This window comes from Arachis hypogaea, chromosome 10 (genome assembly GCF_003086295.3).
Source record: "Arachis hypogaea cultivar Tifrunner chromosome 10, arahy.Tifrunner.gnm2.J5K5, whole genome shotgun sequence".
Classification (NCBI taxonomy): domain Eukaryota; kingdom Viridiplantae; phylum Streptophyta; class Magnoliopsida; order Fabales; family Fabaceae; genus Arachis; species Arachis hypogaea.
In genome coordinates, this window is record NC_092045.1 from 113,749,696 (window position 1) to 113,760,688 (window position 10,993).

The following is a 10,993-nucleotide window of genomic DNA, read 5'->3' on the forward strand; positions in this document are numbered from 1 at the left end:
GCTCCGAAAGGGTTTCTCACCGATCAGTGCGCATCAATGAAAAGGGCTTTAGAGGCCTGTATGCCAACAACAGTTCACCGCTGGTGTATTTGGCACATCATGAAGAAGATTCCAAGCAAATTAAACGGGTACAAGGCACACGCCGATATCGAACAACAAATGAGCCATGTTGTTTGGAACTCTCACAGCAAAGACTCATTCGATAGGAATTGGAACGATTTTCTGGTGAATTTTGGTCTTGCGGACAACAAGTGGCTCTCAGGTAATGTGTTTTTAAATTCTGTAGCAGAGGTGTAAATTATACTATCTCTCGGGTGTATTTTACTGTGTGTGTTTGGGTGTATTATGCAGATCTGTACGAAGACCGTCACATATGGGTTCCTATCTATCTGGACCACCACTTCTGGGCAGGGATGAGAAGCACACAAAGGAGCGAGAGCATGCATTCATTTTTTAACAAGTACATCACCCGTAACAGCTCGCTCATTCAGTTCGTCAAACAGTACGATAATTGCCTCGGAAGCAGGGAGCAAGCAGAGAGAGAATCAGATGCTGCAGATTTTCATACGGTCATACCGTGTGCAACCAAATCCTCCATCGAAACTCAGTTTCAAGATGCGTACACCCAAGCAAAGTTTAGGGAAGTCCAAGCCCAATTCAGAGGAAAGGCGAATTGCATCACCAGATTAAAGAATTCCGCTCTAGGCTATTCAGTATACGAAGTCGGAGAACAAGTTTCCAGCTCAATATTGGACAAGTTCGCGGTTACCTACGACTCAGTTGCAGCCGAGGTAAAATGCCAATGCTTATTATTCGAGTCGAGAGGGATACTGTGCCGTCACGCACTAAGCGTGTTAAGCTTCGAACAAGTAAGCCAAGTGTCCCCTAGGTACATACTGGAACGATGGAGCAAGAAGGTAAAGAGGCGACACACACACATCAAGAGCAGCCACGACGAGCCACTAATGGAGCCAAGAAGCAAAAGGTTCGACCAATTGGTTTTTCGTTCGCAAAATATTTGCGAATTTGCCTCTGAATCGGAGGAGCTGACTGCAATTCTGCACCGTGCGTACGATAACATCATGGCTGAGATGGAAGCAGTAAAAGCCAAAAGGAAGGGGACATCTTCTTTATCCCACGAAGACGCCAACTTGGAATCCGTTAACGAGCTTCAAAGCCCGCCAAGGATTCGAACAAGAGGACGTCCAAAAAACAGGCTAGGTTCAAAGTTGGAGAAACAGATTGCAAATGCCACAAAGAAGAAGAAGACAAAAGTTTTAAGCGAGGTAAATGTAATGTTCTTTAAATCTGTGGCGATTGAGTTTATTTTTCTAGTTAATTGTTTAGCTAATGCGTGAGTGTTATATTCAGATAAACCTGTTTGATGCTGCATCAGCGGCCCATTCAAGTAGCAGCCAATACCAGGGACAAGTTATAAATTATCAGTTCAGGGTACCAGCAGCAGGGGATAACTCTTTGGGTGTATAGTTATAGGGAGTATGGGTGTAAATTCCCTGTTACCTTTGGGTGTATTTTTGTTAATAGACAATTTACATATAGACACATATATAGATACATATAGAACAAAAGCTGTAAAAATTCACAGGTTATGGGCGTATATTTCAGTTGATGTTTTTTTTTTCATATTTTAGTAGATGTAATTCATTCATTTTGAATACAGCACAGACAATTGGGTGTATATTTTTACTCAACCTCGGGTGTATTATTAGACTAGCGTTGGGTGTAACAATTTATAATATGCGTATGCTTTGATTTTTTGCTTTATGTTTTACCACCTGTAATACAGTTTTTGAATACATCACAGACAGTTTAGCAGCACAGATAGTTTAACTATGGGAAAAAATATACATTGAATACATTGAATGGCAAACATTTACATCATTTGTTCAATTTACAAACTACCCAGTTTCTATATCCTCAGAATTAATCTGACAAAACGGACTCAATAATACAGAGGATGGCTTCGACAGTCTTATAGCACTACTCTCTCTAATTGCCTGATCTCTCTGTCTATTAATCTCACTGAATAGTATCCGGGAAGCATACTCCACTCTGTAGTGGTCCACCTCCTCCTACAATTAAAAAGTATGTTATGTTTAAACAGAAATATTAATTCAGTAAAGTAATACAGAGTTATATAGTTCTAAAGACAGTTACCTGTGTCCAGTTATCCCATTCATACTTCCCCTTTTTAATGTTTTCCGGCTCTATTAACTCAAGCCACTTCATTACGTAAATAGCGCAGTCATAGCTGAAAACGAAGAAAATAAATTACAAATCTCATTTAGGAAAGTTTAAGGTTCAGAGTCACAAATCTATACCTTGTTTTTTGGCCTGAAATTTTAACATATGGGGCTTTAATTTCCTTCTCCTTCTCGCCTTTCTCGAGAGGTTTCCCGCCGGCATATGCTATCAATCTCGAAAATACATATCCCTTAAATACCAAAACAAGTCAGTAATACACCCGAATCAATGGACAAGATACACCCAATCGAATATGGAATATACACCCAACTCAAATTTCAAAATAGACCTATCTATTAAAGTAAAGAAGACAGAGGGAACTTACAGTGAATTTATTAATTTCCTTTCTCTCTTCGCTTGGAGCTTTTTTGTGTAGCGGGTCAAGTATTTGACATTTCCGCGTTCTTGTATTTATTAGCCACAACCACCAATGTCCCGAGTGGCAAACAGGAGCAAAAATCTGAAGGATTGCCACATTTCAACAGTCTGTTATTTTATTTGGCATATAAGTAAATAAGCGTACTAACAAATTTACGAAACAAAAACTTACATATGGATGCGAACTTAATTTTTTCCTATCTATGAAGGGAATGAAATTGGGGTAGGCTTCCACCCTGAATTCTCTGTTCGTTTTCGGAGATATGAATTCCCCCTTTGGGTGATCAGAAAGTGCCATGCTCTGCAAGAATTGCAATACAAGAAATGAAAACATGAAAATACACAACTTACACCCAATCTAAGCTAACAAATACACCCAAATCCATGCATAAAATACACCCAAAGTTCGTAGAAGTAACACTTACCACAATATCTGGGGGGAGACAGTATATTTGTGCATGAAACCTCTTTTCCTTTTTCTGGTTTAGGATGAGGCAGATGGCAGATACAACCTAGAAATCAATTTTAAATTAATAACCATTGCAGTTGACTTTGGTGTAAAAACATTAATGTTAGTCTAAAATTACCTGACATTCTATATCACTGTTTGCCTGGAGGGATGCAAGGTGCGTTCTCATCAAAATGTACTCTCCTTGGCCAGTCAGAGTGCATATCTCCTCAAACTCGTTAGTATCGCCCTTTGCATCCTCCTTCAGTCTCGTCCCCCAGATGTAGCACTTTTCTTTCATATCATCCGGAATTTGATTTGTTCCCCCCGGTGTTTCAAACTTAGCAGAACTTTCTCCCCCAGTCTCCCTCCGAATTTGTGGACTTTCGTCTTTTCCCTTTGACGCACTGCTTGCTAACTTTTGGACCAAACTGTCCAATTGTTCCAGCATAGTTGCAGCTTCTGGAGATTTTTCCCTTTCTGTCTCCTGCGTCGATGCCCCCTCCTGGCTTGAATCTGTCAATCCAAGGCTGAATGATGGCATCGGCAGATCTGTTTTAGAAACATAGCTTGCTGTCCGTGCCATCATCAACAGGGCAGCAGCTTCCTCGGCGTCTGGATGACTGCATCATTATGTATAAGAATAAGAGTAAGAATATACGGATGACAAGCAAAGATTGATTCTAGTCTAATTAACTTACATTTTTGTTGGAGCTGGGGGAAGCTTGGGTGTTGTTTCTTGATGTTGTTTGGGGGTTTCAGGAGTGCTGCACAGTTGCACAAAATCGATCAGGAAGAGTATACACCCAAACTCATAGCAAATATACACCCAAACCCTAAACAAATATACACCCAATACTATTTTCTTACGTTTCTCTAGCCCCTTCAATCTGTAGCATAGGGGTTGGTTCGGAATCTGCGTCAGTGGTTGTTTGTTGGGATGGCAGCACAAAAAATTGGATCGGGACTCTAAACAAGAATAAAAATGAAAGGTTAACAACGTATTTGAAAATAATAAGGTTATAAGGTTGAAATATTCTTGGATAACTCACATTGCAAGCGCTTCCGACGGCGTTTGTTCCCTAACAACCATCACATTCGAATCATCCGGAGTCAACCTAAAATACACCCAAAGAAGGTCAACAAATACACCCGAACAATTCAAAAAGAAGACGGACTTTGTTTTTTGAGAACTTACATAGTTGCAGTTTTTGCTTTTTTTTGCTGCCTTTTTTTTCTTGAATAAAATAATAAAGGGATTTTTTTTCTAAAAAAAATATATACAAAATTAGAAGTAGAAGTTATTAGAAGAAGAAAAGTAACGGTTATTTGAAAGAGAAATTACATGCTCTGAGACGGCTGGTTTACACTACTCTGTTCTGTGTGTCTTTGAGAGGAAGTATCATCACTTCCCAAGTTGACAGCCGGTAGTCTAAACAGATTTCATGTTATTCAAAACAAATATACATCCAACTTAGTGAACAAGATACACCCAACTTGATGCACAGAATACACCCATATTGTTTCACAGAATGCATCCAAATCACGATAACAAGAATTTATTAAATAATAAAGCTTCTTACGTTTCAGAGGACACATAGCGACCTTCTGTCGATCGCAGGTCAGCCTGGTTGTCTCTGTGAAACAAGATACAATTATTAGCAAACAAAAGACACCAAAATCTCAAATACACAGCACAGCAAGACATACCCCTCTACAGCAGATTTTTGAACGTTTTCCCCTAGCAATTCATCGAGTTCGTCACTCGATATTTCATATGTCTCACTACATTCATAAAATAAGACGTTAACAAAAATAATTACGATGATAGACCGTAGGATAGCTTACGAGGTACTGTACCCGTAAAAGTATTGATCTTCTTCAGGAGGTGAATCCTCCACAACTACTTTTTTCCTTTTTTGTGGTGTTCTGGGTGGAAAAAAAAAACAGTAACAATCAGAAATAAAAAATTAATTTTATCACAGAATTTTATCCAAAGAAGTGCTTACTCTTTTGGAGTTGTTTTTGTTTCTTTCTTTTTCTTCTCCTTCTCCGCAGGAGATGATTCTTCGCTCCTATAAGTCAATAACAGACGCTTCAGTTAATACACAAAATCTTTATAACGAAGCCAAAAGAAAGGAGTAATAATTTCAGGACATTACTCGTCACTTGGTTCAGATTCAGATTCTGAATCAGAATCTGACTCCTCTTCCCTCTGCTTTCTTTTTCTTGAGTCCATTCTGCAGGCAAACAATCATCATTTAGAACATACTAAAAATACACCCAATTCAATTCACGATACACACCCAACTGAGTATAAAATATACACCCGACGCAGCAAACGAAACACACCCTGCTTAATAAACTACATACACCCAACGTGGACAAACAAAATACACCCAAACTCAATAAAGAAATTACACCCAAGTATGGTACTTACTTTTTCCCCTTTTTGCCGGGGTGTTTAATTCCCGAATCCTCCGAGTCTTCTTGAGCCTCAGACTCAGAGGTAGAAGTGTCACTCTCGGTAGTTTCTGTCTCCGAAGACGATGTTGAGCTCGCCTTCCTCTTTTTTGTTTTTTTTTTATTTCTTGTTCTTTTTGTTTTTTTTTCTTTTTTTCTCATTTTTTCTTTTGTCTCTGCCAAATTCAGAATCCCCTGAAACATGAGATATTTTAGTTAGCACCATTCGGGTAAATAAAGTACACCAACTTATTATGATTACTCACCAAAATTTCTTCTCTTTCTTCATTCATTCTTTTCACCAACTGCTCCTTAGTCCAGTTGGCAATCCATGGCTTTGGTGGTCTTTCAACCCTGTTCTTGCCTTTCTTTTTTGAAAGGTGAAAGTAGATTATCATCAGGGCGAAGAGGCAGCCATTGATTGCCTTCTTCTTCTTCTCCTGGTAGTCTGTTATGCCCCTGATCATGAAGGTCAAAACATGCCCCCCCAGTTTCTCTCCTCTATGCCCTCCATCTCAAAAATCGGGACCAGGTGCACGGGCGATATTTTGTTTATCGTCGTTGGCAAAAGGAACGCCATCTGTATGTAGAGGATGAATATCCTCTTGAACATCAGGCGTTCCTCTTCGTTGCCAACGCCGATTTCCATCATTTCATCGGTAAGACTTTTGAGGGTCTTACCCTGGAATCTTCTATAAATTATTTTGTCTTCATCAGAAAGTTTCTTATAGTCAACTTTCTCAGGAAATAGATCTCCTACAAAAAGAAAGACAACAAAGCATCAAAGTCGGTTCAAATACACCCAAGCATCAGGTTAATATACACCCAAGCAACAACTTAATATACATCTATAATTTTGAGCTAATTACCTGTTGCATTGATGCCAAGCGCATCACCTATTTTTTTTGGGGTTATATGGAAAGAACCATATCCTGTCCTCAGTTTGTTCTCCCCAAGTTTGAAGTTTTTTGCCAGCTCTCTTAAGAGTTGGTGATCCACCCTCAGTGGTGGGATGTGCATCAACCCACCGAATCCAAGATCCCTGACAATGGCCTTCTTCTCCTTAGTCATGTTTCTGAACTTATCATTCAGGAGATGTGTGGCACATTTCAGGTCTTTGGTTTGGTTTCTTGCTGCCATTTTCTCTGAAACTAAAAATACACCCAAAGATATCAGTAATATACACCCATATATATATGACTCAGATACACCCATTGATAACAATTAAGATACACCCATTGATAACAGTAAGATACACCCATATATATGAGTCAGATACAGCCAGATATTCGCAAGATACACCCATTCATAACAGTGAGATACACCCATAGATATTATTCAGATACACCCAACAATGTCAAACAAGATACACCCATTGATTACAGTGAGATACACCCATAGATATTATTCAGATACATCCATATAGATATCAGACAGATATCACTCAGCCATGCTTCAATATAAAGCCACATTACAAGGTTAAGCAGTTTACACCCCCGAATCTACGGAATAAACCCCCAAAAATCAACAAAAATAGCAGGAGAACTTAGAATAACAATGTAGAACGACGTAGAACTTAGAAGAACGACGTATAACTTAGAAGAACGACGTATAACAAAGAAGCAAGAGTAATAGTAAACCCTAGCAGAACGACGAAGAACAAAAGTAAAATATACAGTATTTTAATGGACTTACGTTGAGTATTCTTGGTTTGTTTTTTCTTCAGATTCTTCACAGAGAGGTTGATGGTGTTTTGATGCAGTTTTCGAACTACGATTTCTATATTTTGAAAGTTGATTTTCGCTCGAAAATGAGAGGGTTTCGTTGTTTTGAAAGTGCCTTGAGAAATGGAAGAAGTGGAAGAAGTGGAAGAGTCTCCCATACGTAACCGTTCGAATGCTGAGTGCGTGAGTTGGACGCGGCATCTTATCTCTCTTTCATGCGCGTGATTCGTGTTTGGGCTGGGCCAACTTGGTTGCTTGTATGCTTGTATGTGTAGCAGGCCCGTATTTTTTATTGCGTGGGCTGTCCCACTAGGGCTAGCAGCAACAATAATGTCATCGAACCCAATGGTCACTTCACCATAACGTTTATGAGGAACTTTGCTATTCTCCAACTACAAAACCATTACAACTTACAAGTCAGTCAGGTCATAAAGAAGAAATAACAATGTATATCCCTGAAAAAAAAAAAAACAACCATAATAACAACAATAAATTTAGAATTAACTATATAGATCAAACGAAGTCATTACATCTTATCTTATCATATCTATAGTAAAATTGTTTACACCTAAATTTTATTTGATCATCTCGTGTAAGATTTTTTTGAATATTTCTTTTTTATTAACTACCAAATGATAAACTCATAAAAGTTAAATTGATTTGACTGACGGCTAAATTCAATTTTAAAACATTGCTTAAATATATTATTAATTGTGAAGTGTTAGCTGAAATGTTTATATCTTAAGAGAAAATGAGTTTTTACTAGTATTGCTATTTTTAGTAAACTCCATCTCATGTTTTAGTTATATTTCATACGGTATGAAATAATATAACATTTCTTCGGTAATTGAAAGTTTGAAACCACAGGACCTGTATGTTTTTAATTCAAAGGATTACACGCTATATAAAATGTAAAATACAATTCAATTAATATAATATTTTTAAAACATTTCATTTGCATAGATGCAATTGAATTTATACATAGTTAACAAACTAGATGATGTATGATATATGAACTATTATAATTATGAAATGAGATAGGGGTGAGTATGGTCGGGTTGGTTTGGATTTATGTTAGATCCAAATCAAATCGATTAAGAACGAATTGGTTCGGTTTGCGTAATGGATATCCGATGAAACAGAAATTTATAAAAAAAATAAAATTTTTATCTTAAAAATTTTGTAACTACAATAAACATGTAAAATCAATAGAAATAATTTAAATATGTTAAACACCAAATATATTAAAAATTAAACACATTAAAATCCAAACATATTAAACACTAAATACATTAAAATCCAAACATATTAAATACCAAACACATTAAAAGTTAAATACAAAAATACAATATATATATATATATTTTTTTTTTAATTTTTATTTTTTTTGTTTAACTAATACATGGTCGGGTCTACGAATTGATTCGGATTTTACATCCCCATAAGGCTAGAATCGTTACCCAAACTAATTATTAGAGAGAGTCATTGGTTTGATTCGAGTTGGACCCATAACTCGTTAATTTCAGAATCAATTAATTGGTTCGATTCGAATTTGGACCGATAATTTAATATCCTCCACCCCTAAAATGAGGAGTAATAGAACATAGGTGTAATATATATAAACTTAATTTTACATACATATTTATGATGTATGGCAGAACAAATATATATAGTACTCAAAATTAATGGAGAAACTTACCCTATATCTTGTTATAGCACCCCAAATAACAAGTGTCTCGTTACAATCATGGTGTCTATGATTTCCTCTTAACTTTCCTGGTCGGATTTCTCCTGCATGAATTGAAGCACAAGTGATAGCTCCACCTAAAAAATTAGAGAAAGCATAGAGAAATAAGTTTTAGTGAGTTACTATCAGTCCATTCTAGCTTTTAAGTTTATAATTTAGAATTTAGTGTTAAAAATTTATAATTTATGGTCTAAATTTTAGGATAAAAATAATTATAAAAAATTAACTAATATAAACTAAAAAACGATAATTACCTAATATTACTCGAAAAAATTATATTTCTATTTTAAGTGTATGTTTGATTATTCTAATACGATATGTTTGATTATTCTATTACTTGATTATTTATTTGAAAAAAATATATAAATCAATCTATATAAAAATAAAAATATACATAAATATATCAATATATAATAATTAATTTTTAATTTTCATATACTACTTTTAAATAACAATAGAGTAGATCTTTAAATTTGAAAATTTATTCTATACAATTAGGTTTCGAATTATACGAGAAAAAAAAATAAAAACACTTTATATCTTATTTTTTAAAAATTAATGTAACTAGTTTACAATGATTTTTTATGAAAGTCTGGATTTTTATTTAATTTTTGTTAGAAAGTAGAGATTTTGTGCGAAAAATAAGAGTAATATATAACATTATTTTTTAAATATTTTATTAAATTTCCAACAAATTTTAATTTCCTGAAATTAATTTTTTATTTTTTATTTTATTAGATAAATTAATTATCCAACAAATTTTACTAAAAATTTAAAATAAATAAACACCCATTAGACTATGACACATCAAAAAAGATAACTTACATGTTATTTTAGAAAGGGTAGAGTAACATTTACCAAAACGAATACATTAATTTTAATACATTGTCATTGTAAAATAATTAAAAAAAAAGAATTAAAAAAAATTAAAGACCTGAAATATCAGAAGCGGAGGCAAGAGACAATGGATCAAGGAGCCAACCACGTTCATCTTTCAGAATCTTGGAAGAAATTCCGGATCGAAATCTGAGCAAGTTGGCGTTAATATCATGTATGGCAGTCCAATGCAGAGAAGAGGAAGAAGCTTTGGAAGCAGTGTGGAAATGGAGGGAGATCCACGTGAAGAAGATGAATATGGTGAGAACAAATGGAAGAGAGAGAGGTCTTTGGAGGAACTGAAGCATAGATGCAACGTAACAACCTCTCTTGTGATAATGCTATTTTATTTGTTTTGAAATCTACATCATTAAATCAGATTCACTTTCTTATAACTCAATTATGGATTACTAAATTTACTTCTCTTTATAGATTAGTGTATGTATATATGTTTGTGTAATTTTGTAATTGTAGTTTTGAGTTAAGCTCTAGAGTAATCATTGAGATTGATCATATATATTAAAATAAGAGATTTAAATTATAATAATTATGTCTATAGAGATTAACTGATGTATTTTTGTTAATTTCTAAAATATTATTGATACAATTGAAATTTTAAAAATTATTTTGGTACATGTGTTAAATATGAGTAATCATTTTATTTTACTCTTTGGTGTTAAAACTTTAGTTATAACTTTAACTTTTTATTTCACCCTGTTAATAGACTTTTTCTATTATTTTTTTTTCTCTCACATAAATAAAGAGGTTTCCTACTTTCTTTATCTTTGTTTTTTCTTAAAAAAAATAATTCAATTTTTCTGAAGAATTTTAATTATACAAAAATGTTGTGAAAAAATAGAAATGAATTATTTCACAATTTGTTTATGATGGTTAGTTATTTAAAAAAATAAACATTTAAATTGATTCCTAAAAAACTTTAAATTGAACATTTTGATCATTAATAATTTTTATCATTTTAAATTTTTTTTGAGACAGAATGGTTCTTTTCTGATAGATTGATTGATAAATTAATTTTTGTAAAATAAAATTTATTTTTCAAATAAAATATACAATATTAGAATTTAGATAATT

The 10,993-nt window shown here is 34.4% G+C and overlaps 2 protein-coding genes across 2 annotated transcripts; both read right to left on the bottom strand.

Moving 5' to 3' along the window:
• Window positions 1–1,854: 1,854 nt before the first annotated feature.
• On the bottom strand, window positions 1,855–6,021 carry LOC114924624 (uncharacterized). Its single transcript, XM_029289829.2, has 18 exons — window positions 5,908–6,021; window positions 5,532–5,749; window positions 5,254–5,331; window positions 5,101–5,166; window positions 4,952–5,020; window positions 4,802–4,876; window positions 4,675–4,728; window positions 4,437–4,523; window positions 4,144–4,209; window positions 3,962–4,060; window positions 3,793–3,858; window positions 3,231–3,714; window positions 3,069–3,155; window positions 2,816–2,944; window positions 2,591–2,725; window positions 2,343–2,455; window positions 2,179–2,272; window positions 1,855–2,093 (listed from the first exon to the last, which is right to left on the bottom strand). Exons 1-18 carry the CDS (start codon window positions 6,019–6,021, stop codon window positions 1,920–1,922), a joined length of 2,208 nt encoding a protein of 735 aa, XP_029145662.2. The 3' UTR covers window positions 1,855–1,919.
• On the bottom strand, window positions 5,721–10,209 carry LOC112718006 (uncharacterized). Its single transcript, XM_072204334.1, has 5 exons — window positions 9,960–10,209; window positions 8,978–9,102; window positions 7,250–7,670; window positions 6,424–6,705; window positions 5,721–6,310 (listed from the first exon to the last, which is right to left on the bottom strand). Exons 1-5 carry the CDS (start codon window positions 10,207–10,209, stop codon window positions 6,027–6,029), a joined length of 1,362 nt encoding a protein of 453 aa, XP_072060435.1. The 3' UTR covers window positions 5,721–6,026.
• Window positions 10,210–10,993: the final 784 nt, after the last annotated feature.

Bases quoted from the DNA above. Each gene is read 5' to 3' on its own strand.
- LOC112718006 (XM_072204334.1), bottom strand. From the start codon at position 10,209: ATGCTTCAGTTCCTCCAAAGACCTCTCTCTCTTCCATTTGTTCTCACC. The intron at 7,671-8,977 runs GTAAGTTTCTCC...ATGGTTTTGTAG, and splicing joins GTGCTATAACAAGATATAGG to TTGGAGAATAGCAAAGTTCC. The intron at 6,706-7,249 runs GTAAGTCCATTA...GTGTATTTTTAG, and splicing joins ACAAACCAAGAATACTCAAC to TTTCAGAGAAAATGGCAGCA.
- LOC114924624 (XM_029289829.2), bottom strand. From the start codon at position 6,021: ATGATCAGGGGCATAACAGACTACCAGGAGAAGAAGAAGAAGGCAATC. The intron at 4,524-4,674 runs GTAAGAAGCTTT...AAATCTGTTTAG, and splicing joins CGCTATGTGTCCTCTGAAAC to ACTACCGGCTGTCAACTTGG. The intron at 3,715-3,792 runs GTAAGTTAATTA...ATAATGATGCAG, and splicing joins CCCCCAGCTCCAACAAAAAT to TCATCCAGACGCCGAGGAAG.